A 26640-nucleotide genomic window follows, 5' to 3' on the forward strand; every position below is an offset into this window, starting at 1 on the left:
GCTTTCCAGCGGTGTCCTGGGGAAAAATTAACTTGCTCATTGTAGTTCATGTAAGGCCGTGGTTAAAGGTGAATGTTCAGAAGGCAGCACGCCCAGTTTAAACCAGTGATAATCAGCATGGGATTCGCCAGTCAGGACTGTGATTTTCATTCACCGTGCCAGTTATCAGTGCAATGGATGCTGTGTGCTAAGAGAGAACGCGGAAGACGTCGATAAATAATATAAAGACCTGGATGTAGATATATTTCTTCTACCGCTCTGCCATTTATGTTGTGTGTCACAGGGCGGCTGGGGAGATGGCTACGCGGAGGTCAGTGCTGCTCGCCGGCCATTGGGAGACGCTGATTCGGCTGTCTGTGCTGTTGCCTGTCAGGGTCACCCTCGGTCAGAAGATGGTTTGGCAACGCGGCATGACGGGTGAGAAATGAATGGAGATACACTGGATCTCCACCTTTATGCTAATGTACTAGATTCAACTTATTTGCTCTATGACGCGGCAGGTGAAGTCCTGTATGTAGAGGTCTTGAGTGGCGTTTCCTGCGTCCCGTGTAATGCAGAGGTGGACCGAGGCCCTTATCTGACAGAAAGCTGTTCCAAGCTGTGGCCATTTTGTCAGTAAAATGAGGGGTTATTTCACTTTTAAATGTTAGTCAGTAGGAAGTGTACTCCGTCACTACAGACTTGTATTTCTAGTACGTTGAACCACTGAAGTATGACACAGCGTTCATGTTCTTATCTGATTGTGAAACTGTATTTTATCTGTGTCGTTCTAATGACCTCACAGGCTATCTAGCTTACTGGGAATCTTTGCTACTGTTGTGGTCATCAGATGGTGTTTTGAAAAACTCTTTTGCCCAGCCAGAGATTTCAAATACCACAAAAGGTCAGGGGTTGCCTTCAGTGAGGCAATCGATTCAGACAATTTGATTGGACATAATACAGCTGAGAGGCGGGACCAGCACCCATTCCCCCTTCACTCATAAGTTATTATCAGTTATTAATCCTGTCGGTAAAATATCTCCACGAATGAATGGACCATCTCTGGGTTCACTGTGCGGCTCGGGTGGAATTCAGGCCTCGCCGTCGCTGATCGCTGGGACCGCCGCGCGGCGAAGGAAGCAGGGTTTCAGTTCACAAGGCCTCCCCCTCCGCGGCTGACTGACCCCGGGGTAATTGGTCTCGATCGTCCTTGGTGATCTTGGGCAGGTGCGGTTCGAGGGAGGGCCACCTCCGCTCCTGCGCCCACGCTGATGGCCACGCCCACTCGAGCGCTCATGGACGAGCCGGTAGTGCTGGAGGCGCGTCACCTGACCCCGCGCTGCCCCGTCACGGTGCGAGCCCGCCTGCGCTGTGAGGAGGGGGACCTGTGGGAGGCACTGGCACATTATTACGCAGACGGGAACGGGGTCTTGAACCGTGAGTGTTTTGGGTTTTTTTTTTTTTTACTTTTCCAGAATTTATTGATTTTTAAAAATATTTAATTCTTGCTTTTATGTAAATTTTTTAAAAAATCCATATTTGTGTTGCAATAAGGAGGCAATCCATTCAGGAACACCCTTAACACTAGATGCAGTTTTCAGGGTCTTATTTCTACAGAAAGAGTACGTCTGCCGACAGTCAACACCATGCTGTACTTATTTACAGGGATCTTTTATATCCTTCCAGAAGCACTGCGCAACTACTGTATGTGTGTCAATACCAAGGACACCTGCCTTATTAAACTTTGCCCTCTTCACTGGCCAGATTTTTCCATTATCTCTTGTACTCCCTTTTAGCTTTGTGGTTTAAGTCCTGTAGGGGTAGAGGATAGCACCCAACCTGTAACAGCACACAGCCAGCTCTGTTAAGAATAAAATCACAAGCAAGATTGAACAGAACAGAATTAAGTGGATAAAAAACTATGTTTAACCCTTCAGTAGTAATGTTTGCAGACCTGTGGGTTTGACTGTGTTGTTGTGCTGTGAAATGGCGGTTAACCTGTTGCTGCAGTCGAGCAGGGGGTGCTGTGAAATGGCGGTTAACCTGTTGCTGCAGTCGAGCAGGGGGAAATGTGTGCCGTTGCTCTGCCCCCCTCAGTGTCACGGGACGAGGCCCAGGGGGGGTCGTACACTGGCTGCGAGCCCATGGGCCTGTTCTGGAGTCTGTTTCCAGCACCTGGGGAGAGGGAGGGGCTGAGGTAAGGAGAAAGCGGGAGAGGACCACTGGTTGACCAAAATATATATATATATGTATATATTTATTAATATTTATTTATTATTATGTATTTATTTTCATTCAATTTCTTTTTCTTCATTACAATAATAATAATAATAATTATTATTATTATTATTATTATTATTATTATTACTGCTGATATAGTGGTGGTTGTTGCTATTACCACAGTTAAGGATAGCAATTCATATTGTAGTGTATGTACTGTATGTTGATAGTGCTTACAGTGTGCAGTGTCCCTCCATCTGAAAGCAGTGCTTACAGTGTTCAGTGTCCCTCCATGTGAAAGCAGTGCTTACAGTGTTCAGTGTCCCTCCATCTGAAAGCAGTGCTTACAGTGTTCAGTGTCCCTCCATGTGAAAGCAGTGTTCATGTTGTGATGTTTCTCTCTGCAGGCTGAGGAAGAAGAATGTGGAGACTCCATACACGTTCCAGGTGTCCCTGCTGAACGGGCACGTGTCATCGCACGGCGTCAGGTCACATGATGAGGGGGAGGAGCTGGCTGCGGTGACTGTGGAACGCTGGTACACAGCCCCCGGGGTGCGCAGGATCGACATTCGGGAAGAGGGGCTGGTGGGAACCCTGTTCTTACCCCCAGGTGAGGGCCGGGTTCGATCATAGCAAACCACTGACAGGTTTAACAGGCTTGTGAGGTCCAGAACAAGTGGATGATTGTAAATTGCGCATGATTTAATTACGCATTTCTTCAATGTTTTTAAAATTATTTTAATGAGAGTGTTCGCAAGCAATTAACACTCCCCGATTTTATTGTGACAATATTTTGATCCAGATGGACCTTTGGCAGATCGCTGAAAGACAAAAACATTAATCAAACTTTTTTTGCACATAGGTGCCCTGTCAATCTACCCAATCAGGGTTAGAACACTTTGAATGGTCATTTTTTCCATTTGTGTTCCACTTGACAATAATGATGTTGTGGAAAAGCAATCGCCAGGTCAGAGAGATGATTCCTTGACAAATACTGTATATCGCTTTATTCCAATGGCTGTCAGGGAACTATACCTCTGACAAGGCCAGTCCATTGAACACAGATGATCACGCAGTTATACATCCCTTCTAAGGGGGATGATTCTTAACAGTAGAAAATAAACGAATACGGACCTTCAGAAGAGGAGAAAAGGAACAATACAAGTTTTCTGTTAGGAATACGTTCTTTATTGAATCCACAGCACCTCGTCTTGCAGAAACACTGTCTGAGCAGATGTAATATTCTGTCTGTCATGCTGTTTGCCACAGTCCAGGGGACCTTGACATATTGAGATTATTAATCACAAAAAACTACACTTTGATTTGTATTTGGAATCGTAATGTCTTGAAATGCGTTTCATTTTTTCCACTACAATATTAATTAACCTTTTAACTGAATAAATGAATGAATGAATGAATGAATGAATTTCATAACAGATTATTGCATAATTAGCGCCCCCTGGTGTTGAGGCTGTCTGAGTGCGCCCCCCTGGTGTTGAGGCTGTCTGAGTGCGCCCCCTGATGTTGAGGCTGTCTGAGTGCGCCCCCTGACGTTGAGGCTGTCTGAGTGCGCCCCCTGATGTTGAGGCTGTCTGAGTGCACCCCCCTGGTGTTGAGGCTGCCTGAGTGCGCCCCCTGGTGTTGATTCTGAACATTGTCTCTGTGTTCCTCTCTCAGGTCCAGGGCCGTTCCCTGCGGTTTTGGACTGCTGGGGAATGGGGGGCGGTTTGGTGGAGTACCGCTCCGCCCTGCTGGCCTCCCGGGGCGTAGCCAGCTTCGCTCTGGCTTACTTCGGCCACAGAGACATTCCCGGGCCGCTCGATGCGATCAACGTGGGAGACGACTACATCCAGGTGAAATTATTATTTTAAAAGTCATTTTAATATAATTACAGGTTCAGGAGGATGTACATTTACTGTGTTGTTATTATTGCTCCTGTCAGTTGTCCGTTTAGAATTATTTTGAATGAATTCTGCCACAGACCCATTTCCCTCACTCTGAAAATGAAGTTTTACAGCGCTGTCCTGCTCGCACAGCTTCCTGTTCCTGCAGGATGTCACAACACGTGCTTATCCCTTACAGGCTGATATGTAGCGGTACTGGGAGTGTCACACGGTGAAGAGCAAAATGGCACAGCTGCTGGGAGAGTTTGGTGTGGTCACTGGTACCTTGGTTAGTGCCAAAGAGCATTACATGCGGTCCACTTCCAGACCCCCTTTGCAGGAGTGTGAGTGGCAGTGAGAGGCATGATTGTGGAGGAAAAAAAGGGGGGAAACGATTAAAAAGCAGCCACACTGTGTCATGAAGTCTGCAAAACCATGGAGCCCAGGTTCTATTGACCAATCAGATGGCCTCCTGGCTTGTTAATGACGAAGGGATCCAGTCGATAACGGTAGTTTCCCCATGATGTTTTGCCATAGAGAACATCCACTGCTCCAGATTCGGTTCGGCGGATTCACAAACGTCCCTGAGGAGATAAGCTGGGTCCCTAGTGTGCCTGTGGAATCTGTGCCGGGGCCGTGTCTGTGCTGAGGCTGATCTCGCCCGGTCCTGTCTCCCCTCAGGCAGCGTTCCAGCTGCTGCAGAATCACCCTCAGGTGTGCGGGAGCCGGGTGGCCGTGCTGGGGCTGTCCTACGGGGCCTACCTCGCCCTGCGCATCGCCACTCAACTGCCCGTCAACGTGAGTCTGCAACCCGAGGGTCGCGGGGGGAGGCGCCTGCTGCCAACTGAAATACTGACGTTGAGTAATGATCAGTTCGAAACCTCACATTCTCTGGAATTTAGCTGAAACGGACCTGTTCTGCATTTTTATTAAATAAAAGTGACAGGATTGGGCCTTATACTAAAACGTGATTTTATCTGTCTTTTTAACAAACTTAACAACTGCGGCAAACGTGTCTCTAGTTATTTACATTACATTACATTACATTATAGATTCTTAGCAGACGCTCTTATCCAGAGCGACTTACAACAAGTGCATTACAAAACTCAGAGACAAGCGCTTTACAACATTCCTGCAAGAGAGCTACAATAGGTATAACTTTGCAAAAAGTGTGAATTGTACCCCTTTTTTTTTTTTTTTTTTTTTTTTTTTTTTTTTTTTTTTTAAATATATATAAATTCCCACCCCCCACCCACCTAGTTGTAGATGAACCTAGTTACATGAAAATAACATGACGCGTGGTTACTCAGTTGAGGTTTAATGGATGTTAGAGGGTAGTGGGGGGTGATGAGGTGAGATGTAGCTTGAAGAGGTGAGTCTTCAGTCTACGTTTGAAGACGGCCAGGGTCTCTGCTGTTCTGACTTGCACAGGAAGGTCATTCCACCACCGTGGGGCTAGAACAGACAGGAGGCGTGACCGGGTGCTGGTGCGAGCCGGGGCAGGGACCAGGCGACATGTGGCAGCAGAACGGAGAGGTCTAGCTGGGGTGTAGGGTCTGATGAGTTGACGTAGATAGGGAGGGGCTGACCCCCTGGCTGCTTTGAAGGCAAGCACTAATGTTTTAAATTTGATGCGAGCCATCACGGGGAGCCAGTGGAGGGTGGTGAGCAGGGGGGTAACGTGGGAATGTCTGGGGAGGTTGAAGACCAGACGCGCTGCTGCGTTCTGGATGAGTTGCAGGGGTCTGATAGATGATGCTGGGAGGCCAGCAAGCAGGGAGTTACAGTAGTCCAGGCGGGACAGGACCACTGCCTGGACGAGGAGTTGGGTCGAGTAAGTTGTGAGGAAGGGGCGGATCCTCCGGATGTTATACAGGAAGAACCTGCATGAACGTGTCACTGCTGAAATGTGCTCGGTGAGGGACAGTCTGTTGTCCATCACCACGCCAAGGTTTCTAGTTGAGGGTGATGGTGTGAGGATGGTATTACCTAGGGAGATAGAGAGATCAGAGAGAGGGGAGTTAAGAGCCGGAATATAAATGAGCTCTGTCTTACCTGGATTGAGCTTGAGATGGTGGCGGACCATCCAGCTCTGAATATCACTCAGGCAGGCAGTGATGCGGGCTGAGACCTGTGTGTCAGAGGGTGGGAAGGAGAGAAACAGTTGTGTGTCATCAGCATAGCAATGGTAAGACATACCATGAGCTGTGATGACAGGGCCAAGGGACTGGGTGTAGAGAGAGAAGAGGAGAGGACCAAGGACCGAGCCCTGTGGGACTCCGGTGGTGAGGGGGTGTGGCGCAGATACTTTACCAGCCCAGGCTACCTGGAAGGAGCGATCTGAGAGGTAAGACTCAATCCAATTGAGGACTGTGCCACAGATCCCCATTGCAGATAGGGAGGACAGAAGGGTGGGGTGGTCGACTGTGTCGAAGGCTGCCGATAGGTCCAGAAGTAATAAGACGGAGGAGAGGGAGGCTGCTCGGGCTGCGTGGAGAGCTTCGTTGACAGAGAGGAGTGCGGTCTCTGTCGAGTGGCCTGGTCTGAATCCAGACTGATGGGGATCGAGGAGCTCATTCTGTGAAAGAAACACAGAGAGTTGATTTGATGCAGCACGTTCAATGGTTTTTGACAGAAATGGAAGGAGAGATACCGGTCTGTAGTTCCCAATGATGGAGGGGTCTAGTGTAGTCTTTTTCAGGAGGGGGGAGATGAGGGCCTTCTTGAAGGTTGACGGGAAGCAGCCGGATGTCAGGGAGGAGTTAACCAGGGAGGTGATGAATGGGAGAATCTCGGGTGAGATTGCCTGGAGGAGTGGTGAGGGAATGGGGTCAAGGGCACAGGTTGTGGGGCGATGGGAAAGTAGGAGTTGTGAAACCTCAGAATCGGTGAGGGGAGAGAAGTCGGAGAAACAAGGGGAAATGGTGAGGGAGGGGGAGAGTACAGGTTGAGGGGTGGGGAGTTGGGAGCCAGTGACCGTAAGCAGAGGAGTGGAGAGACAGGGGGAGGGGAGCATAGGGTGAGGTGGAGTGCAGAAGGAGTTGCGGATGACTGCAATCTTCTCGTCAAAGAAGGTTGCAAAGTCGTCAGCAGTGAGCGAGGACTGAGGGCGTGCAGATGGCTGGCTGAGGAGAGAGGAAAAAACAGAAAACAGTTGCCGAGGGTTAGAACGGTAGTTATGGATTTTGGTTTGATAGTAGTTTACCTTGGCAGCAGTCACCGTGGAGGAGAATGCTGCAAGGAGGGATTGGTAGGCAGAGAGGTCTGAAGCATCTCTGGATGTCCTCCACTTCCTCTCTGCTGCACGGAGTCCAACCCTGGAGGTGCGTATGGCATTGGACATCCACGGGCGGGGAGGAGATGGACGTGTTGGCCTAGAGACAGTGGGGCAGAGGGAGTCAAGAGCAGATGTAAGGGAGGAAAGTAGGGAGGTGGATGCAGAATCAGTGGGGAGGGTAGTGAAGGATTCGAGAGGAGGGAGGGCAGCAGTGACAGATGAAGCAAGAGAGGAGGTTGAGAGGGAGCAGAGATTGCGGCGGACAGATACAGTGGGTGTGGGGGGAGAAGGTGGGTGAGAGGGAGCAAGGGGGAGGGAGAAGGAAACGAAGTGGTGGTCAGAGGTGTGCAGAGGGGTTACAGTGATATCGGTGCAAGGGCTATTCCTCAGAAAAACCAGGTCGAGGAGGTTGCCCGCCTTGTGGGTAGGGGGAGATGACTGTAGGGAGAGGTCAAAGGAGTGGAGGAGATGTAGGACAGCTGAAGACTGAGATGTTTCCAGGTGGAGGTTGAAATCTCCAAGCAGGATCAGTGGGGTGCCGTCCTCAGGGAAAGAGCTGAGTAGGATATCCAGCTCATCGATGAAGTTTCCCAGTGGACCTGGGGGGCGATAAATGACAACAATGTATAGATTAGTTGGACAGGTGATTGAAACAGAATGGTATTCAAAACTGAATCGGGGTAGGTCAGAGAGAGATAGGGCTGAGTATTTCCAGGAGGGAGAGATTAGAAGACCAGTGCCACCACCACGGCCTGATGGTCGGGGAGTGTGGGAGAATGAAAAGAAAGAGGAGAGGGCAGCAGGGGTTGCAGTGTTCTCTGGGGTGATCCATGTCTCAGTGAGGGCAAGGAAATCAAGGGAGAGCAGGGAGGCATAGGCTGAGATGAAATCAGCCTTCTTTGAAGCAGACTGGCAGTTCCAAAGTCCTCCAGCAACTGTGCAGTTATTGCAGGGAGACAGCTGGGGGTAGGAGAGGTTAGCTGGGTTCCGTCGCTTAGGGGGGCCACGTCTTTGGAACCGGGTGCTGTAGGGCAGAGAGCAGACAGAGATGGGAAGAGCTTGCATAAAACTGACGAGGAGCGACGCTAGCGTCGCTCAGAAACACTATTTGAAGTGCCGCGTAATTACTCAATAATGTAGGGATAAGCGGCTCTAAACGGATCAAATACAAGCAATTTACAATACCTTGAACCAAAACAGCTGCGCAGATAAAACGGGGATGAAACAAAGTTACCGATCAAAGACTTACGCGATACTAATTACTACCAATATTGCACAGCTGACTAGGAGTTTAACCGGTAAAAACAGCTGGCTACAAATCACTAATGACGACGCAACAAGCAAAGACGACTAATTTAAAGAAACTAAGGCAAATTAAGGCCACAAGACACAACTAACAAGCAAAACAATACTTAGACTAGCTACTCAGAGGGACGGAAGTGAAGCTCTAGTCACGCCGAGGAGAATGCACTTTCTCTATTTCTGGTGTCTATCGCCCTCCATCTGCAACGCCATCATTAATATAGTCAACTCATTGATTTTATGTAAGACCACTGAGCTGGCTGTTGTATGTGATCTTAAATTTAATTGGTTATCTAATTCATTAAATTTCACTCGGCTTATCTCCATGCCAACTTGACCTGATTTAAAGAATCCTGCAAATTCAGCTCTCCCGGATCTGATATTGACAAATAGACCACATAAATATGTAGCATGTGGTGCTATGTCCTTGGATCCAATTGCAATTATTCAACATGCTAAAAAGCTAAAATATTGTTGTCAAGAGGGGCTTTGAGTATTCTGTTGATCAAGCATTTTTGCATGACCTATTTCTTAATGATATTGGCCAAGTGGCTCCTCAGTTCATAAAGCTGAACGTGTACTTAACCTAGCCGAGACAAATGATATGCTCTTTAGTAGATACACTGCCATCTTATGTGTTTCTTCAGTTTAGATCTATTGAACGGCATATTTTGCACTCTATAATGGCGGTATGAATCCTGAATTAGGGAAGTCCTCCTTCAACCAACGCTGACCGGTTGGCACGGTCTGGATTCGATGCCGCGGGTTCACACGCTGGCATAGTGTCTTAATAATGCTGGTATAGTGTCTTAAGTGCCTTGTGGTACCAAGCTGCCTCTTCCCCCTCCAGTAATGGCATTCTCAGTGGAACGTGCTGGGTACACAAGTATGAACACGTATCCCTCTCCTGTGCCTCTTGTCTTTCAGCCTCGGTGCATAATTGCAATAAACGGGCCGATCGGGTCCACGGCCCAGGGCGTGGAAGCCGATGGGAAAGTGGTGAGCTTCGGAGCGTAAGTAGCACGACGTCGGGACTGAATGACTTTGAAGGGCGACATAGCTCAGGAGGTAAGAGTTGGAGTCTGGCAGTTGGAGGGTTGCCGGTTCGATCCCCCGCCCTGGGAGTGTTGAAGTGTCCCTGAGCAAGACACCTAACCATTAATTGCTCCCAACGAGCTGACTGGTACCTTGCATGGCAGCCTTTCACCTTTGGTGTGCGAGTGTGAGTGTGTGTGTGAATTTGGATAAAAGCGCTATATAAATGCAGTCCATTTAAAGCTTTTCAACCTTTTCTGATCCAGAGAGCCCCCACTCAGGCTCAAAGGCACCCAGGGGACCCCATCATAAGTTAAATTTTTTAATTTTTGAAACATTTTCCCAAATATTGTCACTGCATCATCAAATCTGGCCAGGGGACCCCCTACAGTACCTTCGAGGACCCCCGGAGGTCTGTGGCCCCCCTGTTAAAAACCCCAAGCTCTAAAGCGAGCAGAAATCCTGCGATAGAATATGAATAGAGTACATTTAGTGAGATTCTGCTGTGCCCACCAAACAGCGAAGCCCCCTGTGTCTGTTTCAGGTCTAAGGTAGTGTACAGCCATGACCTTCCAGGCTACGTGGATTTTAAACGGGCTACCCTTCCCGAATTTCTTCCTCTAAGCACCAAAATTAAGGTATTTGAGCGTTTGCGACCGAACACATCGTCGACCGTGCGAGTCTCTTCCGCACATCGGCACTGTGGGAACATTCGGCAATTTGAACCAAGTGAGAAAATAAGATTCTGTGTGACCTCCACCGTACTAGTTAAATAAATATAAAACAGAACAGGTGCATTACAGGATAATATATAGACATGAACACTGCCAATAGAAAAGTCATAGTTGCCATACATATACAGAACGGTCAGGGATATTTTCTTTTGTTCTTATTTTCTAGGTCTATACTCTGGCAATTATTTACAGTTTTTCTCGATTGCTAACACACTAAAACTGGTTCTTTTAGCAAAAACTCCCAAATTATTACTTCAGTTCTCAGAGGACCAACACATCTCTCAAAACTATAAACACTTTTCACTTGTTTTAACACATGCTGCAAATTGTTAAACTTTTTCTGCTAATCTCTACAAACAAATGCTCTCATGAATCACTGGTTACACATTGTGCTCATGCAACAAACACTAGTAGTCAAAACACTTAACTCAGGTCATCACAACATAAACTCAGGTAGCACACCTTTCTCTAGGTGCAAACACTTGGCAGCAAAATTGTTTACACACCGGTCACAATCTCTGGATCAGTAAATAGGGCCACAGTTTGCGTCTGTGTGCTTTTGAACAATGGATCTTCAAAATGGATAAGCTGTCCAAAGATCAGGAAGACAAAGGAGACGAAGAGGCAGGAGACAATTTGTCCCAGACGAAATACCTGCCACCTTGACCATGTGCTGGTGCATGGTATGATGATGAGGGAAGCTGGACAGAGAGTTCAGCCAAACTTGAATCGTTTCACAGTGGCATCCATTGTCCATACTTTCAGACAAGAAAACAGGTACTATAATTTACTGTAATGTTACGTATTGTATCTGCTGTACTACTGTGAGAGGATATGCTGTCTATATAATGTTGAAGTGTATTTACAGACGATATGTTCTTTAGATTTTATTGCTGTTTGTGTTTATAGTGCTGCATATACTGAGTTCCTTTTATGAATGCTACTCTCCTTTGAAAATACTACATTTTTTTGTTCCTTCAACTGTGTTGTGGTTACTGTACAGTACTTTTCACTCAGCATCACTTTTCAGTACTACAGATAAAATATTTGGAAATTTGCACACTCCCTCATTTGTTAGTAGTGTAACATTGCAAAGATCAAAATCTGAAAACCATAAAATAAGTAGAATAACCAGGAGAAAATAACTCCTTACACACTGCTATAAAGGGTTTTTGCAGTAGTGCTTTGAATTTATCTCACTGGTGTGTTATGTGTAATCTACAATGTCTGTGTTTTCGATGGCTTGTGTGTGCCATTTCAAGGCAAAGTTTAATTTTGATGGAAGAGTATATGTTTTTGAGAAGATAATTTGAGTTTGGCATGGATGTTTGAGGTTTGTGCTGATTTATGTGTAGTTTTGGGATTGTGTTAATAGTTCTGAGAAAAAGGGGAATTGTTTCATTAAATGTGTCTTAGCAATCAAAAAAAAACTGTAAGAGGCACTACCCATAGAGAATATAGCCTACGGGTAGGTCATACATAATACCTGTCAGACTATATATGAAATGCGTGAAATTTCCGAAAGGTTAATTCATATGCATATTCATATTTGTACGCACATTCATACGCACATTCATACGTACATTCGTACACACATTCATATGCACATATGATTTAGGATGAAATCCACGGAGATTCCAGGCCTGAGACCCCTGTCCTGTGTCCGTGTGTTTCTGCAGGTGGAGAACCTGCGCTGCCCCCTGCTGTTGGTCACTTCCGAAGACGACATCAGCTGCTCGGTTTTGGAGAACGCAGCCCAGGTGAATTTCCCGTTTTCCCGCCATTTATGTATCGCGCAGCGTCCCCAGCAAATGGCAGCTCAAAATACACAGCAGCTCAGATACAGCAGCTCAGATACAGCAGCTCAGACACAGCAGCTCAGACACAGCAGCTCAGACACAGAAGCTCAGATACAGCAGCTCAGACACAGCAGCTCAGACAGCAGCTCAGATACAGCAGCTCAGATACAACAGCTCAGACACAGCAGCTCAGATACAGCAGCTCAGATACAGCAGCTCAGATACAGCAGTTTTACAGCATTCATGTACTGAAATGCTTTGAGGATTGAGTAAAGAGTACATTTTTCATGCTCATGTTTTTTCATGCTTATGTCGTAATTTCGTTGTGCTGTTTTCAGATAAAGGAGGGACTGCAAGCTTCCAATAAATCCCACCTGCTCACCTGGGTGTCGTACCCTGGCGCGGGTCACCTGCTTGAACCTCCATACTCACCGCATGCCCGCATCTCACTGTGGACCATGCGGCCTACCAAATGTAGGCAGAGACCCTTTCTTACTGACTGCTGTTACTGCTGTAATAACCCTCTCATACCCCTTACCACTGTAATAACCCTCTCATTCCCCTTACCGCTGTAATAACCCTCTCAAACCCCTTACTGCTGTAATAACCCTCTCATACCCCTTACCGCTGTAATAACCCTCTCATACCCCTTACTGCTGTAATAACCCTCTCATACCCCTTGCCACTGTAATAACCCTCTCATACCCCACACCACTGTAATAACCCTCTCATACCCCTTACCGCTGTAATAACCCTCTCATACCCCTTACCGCTGTAATAACCCTCTCATTCCCCTTACTGCTGTAATAACCCTCTCATACCCCTTACCGCTGTAATAACCCTCTCATTCCCCTTACTGCTGTAATAACCCTCTCATTCCCCTTACCGCTGTAATAACCCTCTCATTCCCCTTACCGCTGTAATAACCCTCTCATACCCCTTACCGCTGTAATAACCCTCTCATACCGCTGTAATAACCCTCTCATACCCCTTACCACTGTAATAACCCTCTCATACCCCTTACCACTGTAATAACCCTCTCATTCCCCTTACTGCTGTAATAACCCTCTCAAACCCCTTACTGCTGTAATAACCCTCTCATACCCCTTACCGCTGTAATAACCCTCTCATACCCCTTACCGCTATAATAACCCTCTCATTCCCCTTACCGCTGTAATAACCCTCTCATACCCCTTACCGCTGTAATAACCCTCTCATACCCCTTACCGCTGTAATAACCCTCTCATTCCCCTTACCGCTGTAATAACCCTCTCATACCCCTTACCGCTGTAATAACCCTCTCATACCCCTTACCGCTGTAATAACCCTCTGAAACCCCTTACCGCTGTAATACCCCTCTCATACCCCTTACCGCTGTAATAACCCTCTCATACCCCTTACCGCTGTAATAACCCTCTCATACCCCTTACCGCTGTAATAACCCTCTCATACCCCTTACCGCTGTAATAACCCTCTCATTCCCCTTACCGCTGTAATAACCCTCTCATTCCCCTTACCGCTGTAATAACCCTCTCATACCCCTTACCGCTGTAATAACCCTCTCATACCCCTTACTGCTGTAATAACCCTCTCATATCCCTTACCACTGTAATAACCCTGTCATACCCCTTACTGCTGTAATAATCCTCTCATACCCCTTACTGCTGTAATAACCCTCTCATACCCCTTACTGCTGTAATAACCCTCTCATGCCCCTTACTGCTGTAATAACCCTCTCATGCCCCTTACCACTGTAATAACCCTCTCATACCCCTCACCGCTGTAATAACCCTCTCATACCCCACACCGCTGTAATAACCCCCTCATACCCCTTACTGCTGTAATAACCCTCTCATACCCCTTACTGCTGTAATAACCCTCTCAAACCCCACACCGCTGTAATAACCCTCTCATACCCCTTACTGCTGTAATAACCCTCTCATGCCCCTTACTGCTGTAATAACCCTCTCATTCCCCTTACTGCTGTAATAACCCTCTCATGCTCCTTACCGCTGTAATAACCCTCTCATTCCCCTTACAGCTGTAATAACCCTCTCATTCCCCTTACCGCTATAATAACCCTCTCATTCCCCACACCGCTGTAATAACCCTCTCATTCCCCACACCGCTGTAATAACCCTCTCATTCCCCTTACCTCTGTAATGAGCCTCTTGTACCCCTTACTGTTGTACTATCCCTACTACTCTCCAGCTTGTTTGTCAGCTGCTAAATTGTTAATGTAGTAAGCAACCAATTCAATAATAAGTAGCCATTTTAAAGCTGTCCTTCTTTCACAGGGCGATTGTGTCTCTTTGCCACAAGGGGGCAGTATGTACTTCTACTTTGTCCTCTGACGTTTGTTAGTATTATTTAGAAGCCATAATAATATCTTTTTGTGTATTTTATGGTTTCTAATTTTTAACACAAATATTTTGAATGTGTATTTAGAATATTTAAATATTTACAGGTTTTGTCTTCCTTTCGTTACAATGTAGAGTTGCACACACATTCTCCCACACGACAAGATATTTTGATAAAATGAAGAGCGCCTTGAAACGCAGAGTAATTTATACATTTGAACTCTCAAGTGTTGTCCTCCCCTCCGTCTCTGACTTCTCTCAGCTTGACTGTAGAATTTATGGAGCGTAGAGGCATTGTAGGATCTGGGTTTATTGGCATTGCTTACAGCTATGGGTACACTTAAAGAGTGGGAAATACTAATGCGTGTGGGGGCCTGTTTCTCTCCCAGTGATGGTTTGCTGGGGTGGACACACTGCACCTCATGCAGCCGCTCAGGAAGATGCCTGGAAGAAGGTTCTGGATTTCCTGGAGTGTCATCTCAGAGGGGGCAATTAGCCTTTCTTTGACGCCAGCTTACCAAGAATCTTTACGAGTGCAAATGACAGTTATATTGGATGTAATTTTAATTTATTGTATAATGCTTCTGAGGGAGCCTCATTCCATGTGAAATGTGTTATATCTGTGAAACAATGTTTTGTATATTTTTTTGTTATTAAAGTGTTTATTAATGTATGTAAACATAAGAGAATCCACTGGTAAAGGATCCACAAGACTGGCTTCCGTTTGGACCCATGAGTAATCCTGTGTACCCAAAGACCATGACACTAGATTTCTTAGTTAGGCTGAACAAAAATAATAATGGATGTTGGGGTTTGGGGACGCAAAGACCCCCCAATGGGCTCTGGCTTCAATAGGGTTGTTAAACTAATATGTGGCTTTTTATGCAAGTGTACTTGTTAAGAGATTTTAAAAATGAAGATGATAAGTAACATGGTAATATGTGGAAGAGAAAATTGAGTCTTGGAAGAAGATTCATTATTACAACATTGATTCTTCCTAACAGAGATAGTGGTTGAGTCCTCCAATTATGCATATCCATTAGAGGCAAACATTCGATTAAAAATGTATTTTATATCCCGTAAATCTGGCAACTTTCTCTATTGTATTATGTAAGTATGGCAAAAAGAAAATTCTGGGTCTTTTATATATAAAACGATATCATCTGCATACAGGGATATTTTATGCTTAGTATTATTCATCTTGAGTCTTTTAATATTGATAGTGCCTCGTACAAAGTTTCTGTCAGCATTGCAAATGGTACAGGTGACAATGGGGGCACCCCCCCCCCCCCCCCCCCCAACAACGTGAACAACAATGCCAGGCGTGTTTAGAAATATTATATTCTTATGTAAAATTCCTTTGTATTTGGAATAAACCATCTGCAAACCAATGAACAACATTTGACTGTGTTAATCGTTCTTGCCACACTGAAACTCCCAAACCACTCCCCCATAACAGGTCTCTGTGAGGCCACAACGTGCTAATGTAACCATGGCGATCATGGCTGTGAATTCTGGAAGGCAATCTCCAGGTCTTTGTTTTGTTCTTTAATAATAAATGTTCTTTAATAATAAATAACATATAATGAAATACTTTATGAACAAAAAAGAATCTAACGATTATCTTTAAAATGATTGGTCTGATTTTTTCAACTTCAACGTTTAGTCATCGCATGTGTAGTTAAGCTGTCTACAATGTTTGGATCAATTACCTCAATTCACACTGTCATTCTAGTGCAATCAAATGTTTTCAGCGAACCGCTTGTTAGTCATGTCTCTGTTGTTCTTTTTAAAATGCACGCTTCTGACGGTTTAGTAGCCGTATCACACTAAAGCCTATAAATAGCCCAGTGTTTATTGTAGGCGTGGGTGTGTACGAACCCAGTTGCTGAAATTGCGTAACAGGTGTCCTTTATAGAACCAAATTTCTTACAGTTTCTGGGTGAGATTCTAAAGTACTTATCCAATGCAATTAGCCTAATAATACTACATGCTTTCAGCTGGATAGGTTTGTGTATTTAGCTTACTGCAGAAGACACAAAAATGCACTTTAAATGCAATTAAATCCTAATTTATTGCTGGCAGTTGGCTAATATGTCGATGGTGGCCTACATGTGGCTATATATGGTAGATATGGCGTAGTGATAGTAATAGAATACTGGAACATAGCAATTGCCTAATACTGTTGACAGTACCTAGGTCATGGCATATTACAGCAGTAGTAAAACGCAACCAACATAAGCTAGCATTAACCAACGTCTGTTTGATTGAAATTTGGAATGAAACACAGTGAACCTTGTAGCTAATTAAGCCAATTAGCAATATAATTAGCAATATTGCACATTTTAGTTTTTTTTATTTATATTTGCTAGTGTCAATGTGTCCAGTGTTTGGTTCAGGAAATGCGAAACTCAGTTTAACATTTTACAACGCATTTTAGGTTACTTTTCGTGCACGAAATGCAGAAAGTTGTTTCTTTTTGTGGCATGAAAATCATGTAATGATCCTGTCATACCCCTTACTGCTGTAATAACCATGCTGCTCTTCAGCCTGTTTGTCAGTTGCTGAATTGTTAATGTAGTATCACATTACTTAATGAGTCTTCATGTTGATTTATTATTTCAGTAAGTAACCATTTTAAACTGGCATTCTTTCACAGGGAGATTGTGTCTCTCTGCAACAAGAGGTCAGTATGTAATTCTACTTTATGTCCTTTTATGGATTATTTTGTATTATTTAGAAGCCATAATATCATTTTTGAGCATTTTATGGTTTCTAATTTTAACACATATTTTTAATGTGGTTTGAATTTTAAAATTTGAGCAGGTTCCTTTCATTGCCATGGAAAAAAAAATAACAGTTAAAAAACATATTCTACCTCTTACCAAGATATTGCGATAAAATGAAGAGCACCTTGAAAAGCAGAATGATTGAAACATTTAAACTCCCATGTCTTGTTCTCCCCTCTGTATCTGAGCAAAAAAAAAAAAAGATCAGCTTGATCATTTATAGAGTCACTCACTTTATTGGCATTGTAGGATCTGGGTTTATTGGCATTGCTTACAGCTATGGGTACACTTAAAGAGTGGGAAATACTAATGCGTGTGGGGGCCTGTTTCTCTCCCAGTGATGGTTTGCTGGGGTGGACACACTGCACCGCATGCAGCCGCTCAGGAAGATGCCTGGAAGAAGCTTCTGGAATTCCGGGAATGCCATCTTGGGGGGGGATACTCTTGGCTGGCCAAGTCAGTCACCTGACCTGAATGCAATTAAACATGTGTTTCACTGGCTGAAGACAAGGCTGAAGGAAAAAAGGCCCCAGAACAAACAGGAACTGAAGATGGCTGCAGTACAGGCCTGGCAGAGCATCACCAGGGAAGAGACCCAGCGTCTGGTGATGTCTACAAGTCACAGACTCTAGACTGCAGACTTCAGACAGTCATCAGATGCACAGGATTTACATTACTCATTAAATGTATTCATTATGGCTATGTTAATAAGATTATGTTAATTTGTCCAATTGCTTTTGGTTCACTTAAATGGGGGGACTAAGTATAAAAAGGGCTGTAATTCCTACCTGGATCACCTGCTACGGATTTAAATACCCTCAAATTAAACCTGAAAGTCAGCACTTTTTTCTCAGATTCATTGTTTTGTTTCACATCCAATATGCTGACACAATAACAAATTGTGTCACTGTCCAAATGCTTACAGACTGCACTCTAAATTCGTCCCATTATAATCTGAATTGCTCTTGTCTGTCTTGTGGTGCCTACTCAGTTGAAAACTGACAGGGTGAAAAACTTCCCCTTAAACTGACTATTGGTCTCGACCTGTTTTTTGGTCATTTTTCTAGATTTACAGCAGTGATCAATTCAGAAATGACTCAATTCAATCCCTGACCAGTTCTTCTCAATTAGGCTATTTTGCATTGCAAAATTCTGCACATTTAATCAACATTATTTAAAATTGTGGATGCATGTACTTTTGACCTCACTAATGCTTTGAGAATATTCATGGCAAAGTTGGGGTTACACCATGGCCTCACATGCTTCATTGATTTATTATAGTTGAGTGGCTGGGATGTTCGACATGTATAGTAGCTTACATTAACATTTTACAGAGAATGAAATTATTTTTTTCCTAAATTTTCAGAACTTTCAGGTAGTTCTGGTTTAGGAAGCCCTGGTTTAAAGGGAAGTTTTCCACGCCGTCTGTTTGCAGCTCACCAGCCACCACTGCACCTGCTCATGCATATGCTAAATATTAGAAATAAACCATCTGAAAATCAATGCATGACATTTAATGGAGTGGGTTAATAGTTCTTACCATGCAGAAACTCACAAGCCACTCCCCCCTAACAGGTCTTTGTGAGGTCATGACATGCTGATGTAACCATGGCAACCAAGGCTATGAATTCTTGGAAGTCAATCTCCAGGTCTCCGTTTTGGTCCAGGTCAGTGAATACCTGGTCCAATGTCTCCTTATCCTGGATGTTCTGCAGGAGAGTGACAAGACCAGAGGTGTGTGTGACAAACGAGCTTCAAGTGATAATTATTACCAGGACAGATCACTTCAATTAGAATTCAAAGTAATGAACTGAATGATTTGTCACCATTTAATCTGGTATTAAAATAACATTTCTCAAATATTTTGGAATATATTGTGCCTGAACCTGTTGTACCTGTTTCACAAGAACATACAGTATAATAAAATACATTATGAACAAATAAGCAGGTGCTTCTTTATAGGTAAAGTATAATGATTCATCCGATTTTTTTCAATTAACAATGCATCTAGGACCTCTTTCATTTTCTTTCATATCAATAGTAGCATATCACCATAACGAAATTTAGCATGAAATGGATGAAAATGCCATCGATGTAATGAACTGAACCATTCCTAAAATCCAGGTAAGCAATGATCATGGTGATCAGTTAGTGGAAACAAAAGGCGCAACATTGTGTGTGTGAAATGTGTGTGTGCACTAAAAATCCACACATTTGACAGCATACTGAACAGATTAATAAAACATTACGAGGTTTATTATTAACTGTCCCTGTGCAAAGAGTGAATTTCAGGAAGTACAAATTTGGCAAAAAGGTTTTTAAAGCGAAAGGATGAACCCATTTAAACCTGTGCAGCTCTTGGCGACCTTTGCTCTGGTAGATGTTAAGAGGGGTAACACATATCAACGGCCAGAAGGACGAGCTGCTTTACATAATCAGCGTCAAACCTCTCAAGATGGCGTCAGACCACTATTTTCCGAGGGAGGGAGCACTGATGCCCTACTTGGCAACGACAATATTCCTGGCATAGTGCACAGCTCAAAATTAACGCAGAGTCGCTCAAAGTTCAAATCCTTTGAACTTTGACCTAGTTTGACGCTGACCCTTCATAGCACGTGCAATCTCATTACGGCTTTGTGTGACGCAGACAGATACAAAGGTGGAAGAACAGCTTATTCTGTATGTCTCCTGAGCTGTGCAACCAAAAAAAAACAAACAAAAAGAAACACAACCTGCTATTATCACCCCTGATTTACAGTTCTCCAAACCCCCGTCTTCCCAAATGTATGACGTCAAATTTTTTGCAGCTGGCGATACTCAGTTCTTCTCACGTAGTCACCGCCTTACTTGGTGTTGAACGCAGAGTTCGATTTTTGTTGTGTTAAAGAGGCTTGACGGGTTGCATTTGGAAAATAGCGGGTGAGCTCGGTCATCCAGGATGGCAGTTTTCATATAACACTGAAAGGCCAAGCTGGGCCATTCCTGTCATTTCTGAGCAGATCTTCACCACATTCTACTGTTAGTTTTTATTATCTCCGTGCCATGTTAGGAAATCAGAAGGGGATTGTAAATTGCAATCTGTAAACACAGATGCCGTCAGTGTCTGTGGCCTCTTTCTCTTTCGTTTTGCTTTCTGCTGCAAAATGTAAAAGGCAAATCATTCTGACTTTCAATCGATTTCAGAAAACAGAAATGCATCCACAACACATCAGCGCAAACCAAAGCATAAATGCAAGCGAACCGTCAGTGCCCTCGGATGTGTTTGTTCTATGAGTGTCGCGCATTATCATAATGCCTGGCTGAGCCTGGCACTGCCTGTTTGGGGTGAGCAGATTTGTGATGCGATGCACCTGATGTGAGCTATCAAAATGGAATGATTACCGCATGTTGAATACCGGTATTATCAGCTGTGGCTGGTGGCGTATGAAAGGGACTTCTCACTAGTAAGGTTATAGATAAACTAAAGATCTACTTGATACTGATAGCGTAATATGGTAATGATCTATACCGTATATCATTATTTGTCTTGGTCCTCTCCTGTCTTCTATTGCATTAAGCTTAATGTGTTCATGGCTATGAATAACTGTACAAAATGAGTATTGTACCTTATCGGACCTGTGTTTTGTAGTTGATGATCCAATGACCTTCAGTATGCACTTATTGTACGTCGCTTTGGATAAAAGCATTCGCCAAATAAATGTAAGGTAAAATGTAACGTAATGCAAGATGTTTTGGTTATCTTTTCAAGTATTTGATATTTTTATCCTGTCTTTTTGTATTTACCTTTGCAAGCATATTGAGGCAACAAGGCTCCTATTTCACAGTATGTGCACATAAGGTCTGTCTGGTTTTTGGAACATTCCTGGGATGTTAGGAAAGTTAGGACATTCCAAACACATGCAGTTGTCCAGTTTCCTTGATTCCCCTGGAATGCTATATTCAAGTCACAAGAACTATTTCAGAAATGGCATTAGAATGTTATTCAGGTTTTCCAGTTTTTACTTGGGTGCTGACAACATTAAACATATCTGCTTTTTCTAAACCTTCTGGAACATTCTTTAAAATGTATTTGATGCGCATCCTATGTTTTTCTTGATGATGCGAACAGCCATCAGGGGATACTGCCAAGAAGCTTGTGTGACGTGCCTGCAACATTTTTCTCTGATCTGACAGTACTTGTACGTAACAATAAAAATATTATAAGAGTGTTCGGAGAACATTTCACCATATCATTATCTCACAATGTTATATAATGAGAACTTTCCTAGACATTAGCCGGGTAAATGCAAACATCACCTTCTGCACATCCATGTCTACAGTATCTGCTTAACCTTGCAGTATGTTTAAAATGTTAAACTTTGTCAACAGAAACTGATTTCTGCAGTGGACACAACTGACCACGTCCCACGTACATATCCTACTGCTACCTTACATTAAAAATGTCCACCAAGGGCCCACAGGCTACTAATTGTCACTGGTAAGTAAAGGTCTGATCTGTACTTGCTGTCTCCTGTTGTTCTGTGGCCCCTAGTTTTATTTATTATTTTTTTACTTTGATTTTTACTTGGAATATTATTATTTTATTTGAGATGGCAGGGTAATTATTTTTTTTATTGAATTTTGTATTATTATTATTATTATTATTATTGTTTAATTTGTTCATTGCAGCAGCAATTATGTGGCCATAAAACAGCCTGTAATGTGTGTTAAATATGCGTCTAACCATACTGAGCAGTATGCATGAGAAAAGCCCGCACACTAACCGCTCTGTACGCACGCGCAGTGAACACGTTCACTGTGCACCTGACCGTGCCGAGCTTATCCTGTCCAGCGTCCTCTAAAAAACATAAGGGACACTCGTCACACTTAAACACAGCTGCCTCGCATCTCGTATGATCCACACTGTGGCTCTGTGCCGCAAAGCAACCCACGCCTCCACCCTTTTGATTGCGCTATAAAAGCATACGTACCATGATGAAGTGACTCATTTCGTTATTAATTAGATCCTTCAGATCTGTCTTCTTCAGTGTGGATTTGCTCTTGGAATACTTGTGGAACACGTGGATTATAATCATAATGGAGTTCTCCAAATCTGACATGGTCCCCCTAGACAAAAAAAGATACATGTAGTATTGGTGTTCAGCTCGGATATTGCTAACATATAGTACACCGGTAGAATTACTGAACGTATTGATAGTATCATCGTATCATTTATGCTTCAGTTTACCTAGGTCATTTCAAATATTTTCTTAAGAAATTCCACTGAATCTTACCTTTTCGGCTTAGTTTCAAAATGAACACTATTTTCTTCTACTGTGACACCCTAGATGACACATGTTTTGTCTAGTCTTAAATTCTGAAAATAAGTATTGAAAATGTTAGCCTAGATGCTGGGTGTGTCTTCAGGAAACCATGTAGTTAAGGATCATCATTGTCTTCATCACCACCATAGAGAACGATTAATGCTATTTTCCGACAATCGGCAAAAAGGTGTCGCGGTAGGTTAAATAGGTAAATGTTTTATGCTCAGACTCTCCTGATAACAACAAATTAGAAATATTAACATGCATTGTGTTTAATAGATTCCTGTAGCAAATTATTTCACTGACTGTTAAACATTTATTGTTAATTCCTTTGGCTATAATAGCTGAATGTTTAGGGCTGATTGTGGTTTTACCAGTTTTGACACTATTAGCTACTAATACACTTAGCAACATAAGATAAGTTCAGGTAAATAATAACAATAATAATAATAATAATAATTATTATTATTAGTAGTAGTAGTATTAATTGTAGGATTTTTACAATTGCTGTTATTGTTGCTTTCGCAAGAAGCAGTTGGGATGTTTTCTCTAACTTGCTACTATACCACAAATAACAATAGAATTGTTCCAAAAAAAAATCTGTAAATTTTTGAAACATTTTTACCACATTTCCACACTTTGAATATTTATGCATGTAATCAACATTAGACATTAAATAAGATGCAGGTTTATGCAGATACAGTACATATTTATCAAATTTAGGAATAAGAACTTTACCTGTATTTGAAGAGATCTTTTCTATGAGGAGAATTCTGTCTCGTCACTGCACTGCTTGTGGGCTACTGTGTACTAACACATTGACCCATTTAGTCTTAAAAGCTCCGCCTAATGCACTATGTAACGGATATTGTCCACACTGCAGCAGTCAGTTCTGTTAAAAAATCATTAAAGAAAAATAAATTTGTTCACTTAGTGGTGAAAGTAGGCTATTACGGCCTTGTGTCTACTACATGTGTCAGATGTACAAATGGATTTGGGGTGTGGTAGGCTTGGCAAGTTGGCCAACCTCATTTAGAGTTTACATTTCGCCATTTACTGTACAGCACTGCAAAAATCAGAGACCCACCCTCTTTTATTTACTTTCCAATGAAAACAGCGATTCAGTGCAAGTTAGCTATCTTTCACTGTCGGAAAATGATGCAGCAAACATATATTTAACGCAAAAATCTCCACAACTATGCACAATATCAAATCTTTCATCAAATCTTTCAGTATTTAGTGTGTCCACCCTTTGCCTTTATTACAGCCCCCATTCTTTTTGGGATACTTGCTTTGTTCTTGAAGAAATCTGCAGGGATATTTTCCCATTGTTCTTGTAAACACTTCCAAAGTTCAGTCTTAGGAGTTGGTTGCATTTTCTGCCCCTCTCGATCCAAGTAACCCCAAAGCAATTCAGTGATGTTGTGGTCTGGACTCTGTGGCGACCAGTCCATTGTTCCGAGAACACCAGCAGCTTGATCTTCTTAGCAGTGTGCTCGGGGTCATTATCTTGCATGAATTTGCTCCATATAAAACATTGTCCAGAGGGTATTGCATGATACGTAACTTGCACTGATCTTCCACTATGATTGGCTGATGGTTGCAGACATGGTTCTAAGTGTCTTTCATTGCTTTGGTGGCGTACATACTGCCTTCTATTGTTTCCAAAAATCTCAAATTTAGACTCATCAGCCCATAAAACCTACCTTCACATCTTAGGTGTCCAGTTCCGGGGTACTGGTGCAAATATTTTTCCCTTTTAATTCCTTATTCAGTGGTGGCTTTTTTATTTTATTTTTTTAAAGCTGCACATTCTTTCAGACCTATAGCATTGAGTTGTCTTCTCACAGTGGAAGGATTGACAGAAACACCTGTGGATTTCTTTGGATCTGAAGCCAGAGTGGAGCTTTACTTTTTCCTATCTCGCAAAGACAAAATCTTTAAATGCTGTCTTTATGATGGTGATTGTGTTGGTGGTTCGACCAGTTCTTGCATGGTTGTTAAGAGTAATTTTTTCTCTGTCTGTTCCCTGTTTTGGAAATTCCTGTTTTTTACACTTCTTTTCAGCTTTCACCTTCCTTATGCAGTTGAATTATTATATCTAATCTCATCAGAAATATCTCCTTTAGCCATTTTAGATGCACATGGCACATAATTCTACAAGGCAGCTAAGGTGTGTTTGGGTAGTTTGTTTGAATATTAGAGCCATTTTTGAAGGAAAATGCCTTTGTTGTACGTCGCTCTGGATAAGAGCATCTGCCAAATGCCAGTAATGTAATGTAATAAATGTAAATGGTTCTAACATAACATTGACACGTTTGGTATCTTTTGTTGGGAGGACAGCTGTAATTTGTTGACTGGAAGCACAAAAGACTTATAGTGGTAGCAGAGTGCACAAAAGAAAGAGTGGACAAATATTGATAGATTTGATATTATATGTTGTGGTGGAGGCTTTTCTGAAATTTTTGTTAAATATATGTTTCCTGCATTACTGTCTGACGCTTGAAGAAGAAAAAATGCACTGAATGCATTACATTGCTGCTCCCTCTTAAAAGTTACCTGGCAGGCATCAAGCATGAATGCAGCCAGACTTTCATAATTTAAATTATGATAAATGATAGGTATTTCTAATCATCCATATTTCGTTCATTTCGGGCATTAAACAGCGTGATTGATTTTGATTTCTCATGCAAACATTAAACTATACGATTTAAATAGTTATGTGAAGATCTGCCCGCCGTTCGTTATAGCCCACGCACCCGTATTTATTTTCGTTAATCGTATAGCCTACAGGTACATTTGGAAAAATATGTAACTAACCGCATGCAAGTGAACCCGTGCCATGTCTTATTTTCGACGAACTCAACTACAAAATCGCTTGTTGCAGTTTTTTTAAACACCACAAGGGTCGCCCTTCTTCACATCTTAGAATGTCTAGCATATCACAGAAATGAATCATAACTCCGCCCTGCTCTACTGCGCTGTAGGCAACATTTTGAATGGAGAAACACCTCTGTGCTTTTTCCAGCACATCTGCACTGATGTAAATGAACGCGAACAGGCCACACAGCTCTTGAGATTGGAGCTGAGTATCGTAATAAGCCTGAGAACTCCCTGCATTTACCTTGACGAAGCTCCAAGAGAAAATTCTTAACATTCTATTATAGGCTACAAGAAACGAGAGCAAGTTACGGACTGCAGCTTCAGGACGCGAAGCAAAAAGCCTATTTTAGATCAGCAAAAACCTTAGGAAAGGCCAACATTTGCTGGCAAATAGGGAAAACTGTGAGTACGACGGAAAACGTCACCGGAACTTTAATTTTGTTTATCAGCGTATAGCATTTTATTTCGACGAGGCGGTATAACTCCGGTTATAGACTCGGTGTTTACCGGATGGAGTTGATTTCGCATGTCACAACACTGCAGTAATGTGTATCGAACCATGTTTTGATGTTCTGTATTGACATTCTTGTCAGGGTTAACCTACTCGGCTGTGATTTTCAATGTTGAGAATAGCCTATTTGTGTGTATTTAAAAATCTACATAGACTGTAGCCTGTTAATATCGATGGGATAAAACAGCGGAACTGGCAACCGAACGTACAAAAGAAACAATAACTCATCAATGTAGGTCATTTTGTATCCATTACATTGCCGAAGCGAAATTTTCTTCCGGCGTTAAAGAAATTGTGCCTCTACCGCCCTATAGACTGCGTAACGTAATGGAAACTGTTTCCATTTAGCACGTTCACTCGCGAAGAAGGTGGGGCGATTAAGTTTTCGGGGGTGTGAATGTCAGTGTTTGAAGCTGTGTAGTGAATTTTGAGGGACTTTTTAAATGTAGGCTACCCGTTTATATTATATGCACAGCGTATGTATTGCTGTTTTTACAGATTAATATAGGCCAACTGTTAACCTAAAAATGTATACGGTTAATCTTTCATGCGTTTGCAACACAAA

At 43.0% G+C, this 26640-nt stretch overlaps 3 protein-coding genes across 9 annotated transcripts in view; 2 read left to right on the forward strand and 1 right to left on the reverse strand.

Moving 5' to 3' along the window:
* LOC118211819 (peroxisomal succinyl-coenzyme A thioesterase-like) lies at nt 1-17847 on the forward strand. Of its 2 annotated transcripts, none has more exons than XM_035389310.1 (11): nt 1-417; nt 1207-1416; nt 2077-2176; nt 2607-2809; nt 3877-4052; nt 4764-4880; nt 9589-9674; nt 10241-10334; nt 12110-12190; nt 12568-12703; nt 17717-17847. In XM_035389310.1, the coding sequence occupies exons 1-11, from the start codon at nt 297-299 to the stop codon at nt 17845-17847; spliced, it is 1455 nt and encodes a 484-aa protein (XP_035245201.1). In that variant the 5' UTR covers nt 1-296. The 2 variants fall into 2 exon arrangements, with proteins under 2 accessions (XP_035245201.1, XP_035245202.1); XM_035389311.1 differs by lacking the exon at nt 17717-17847 and adding an exon at nt 14979-15989 and having other exon boundaries at nt 16-417.
* The window catches only part of LOC118211821 (protein S100-B-like), a 9392-nt gene continuing 343 nt past the window's right edge, over nt 17592-26640 (reverse strand). The window contains exons 1-4 of one of the 5 annotated variants that reach the window (XM_035389318.1): nt 24388-25638; nt 22349-22484; nt 18919-19087; nt 17592-17848 (exon numbers count right to left, since the gene is read on the reverse strand). In XM_035389318.1, the coding sequence (XP_035245209.1) occupies nt 18947-19087; nt 22349-22477 (270 nt within the window). In that variant the 5' untranslated portion in view covers nt 22478-22484; nt 24388-25638 and the 3' untranslated portion in view covers nt 17592-17848; nt 18919-18946. The other 4 variants (XM_035389315.1, XM_035389317.1, XM_035389319.1 and 1 more) reach the window with 4 other exon arrangements.
* Nucleotides 25829-26640, forward strand: part of inpp1 (inositol polyphosphate-1-phosphatase) — a 6581-nt gene continuing 5769 nt past the window's right edge. Inside the window, exon 1 of one of the 2 annotated variants that reach the window (XM_035389314.1) lies at nt 25829-25966. Coding sequence is in view for 1 of the 2 variants with exons in the window: in XM_035389313.1 (XP_035245204.1) it covers nt 26306-26307 (2 nt within the window). In the remaining variant the exon portion in view is untranslated. Of the gene's footprint in view, nt 25967-26170; nt 26308-26640 lie in introns of those variants that run through there. The other variant, XM_035389313.1, reaches the window with a different exon arrangement.

Source organism: Anguilla anguilla, chromosome 13, assembly GCF_013347855.1.
Source record: "Anguilla anguilla isolate fAngAng1 chromosome 13, fAngAng1.pri, whole genome shotgun sequence".
NCBI classification, from domain to species: domain Eukaryota; kingdom Metazoa; phylum Chordata; class Actinopteri; order Anguilliformes; family Anguillidae; genus Anguilla; species Anguilla anguilla.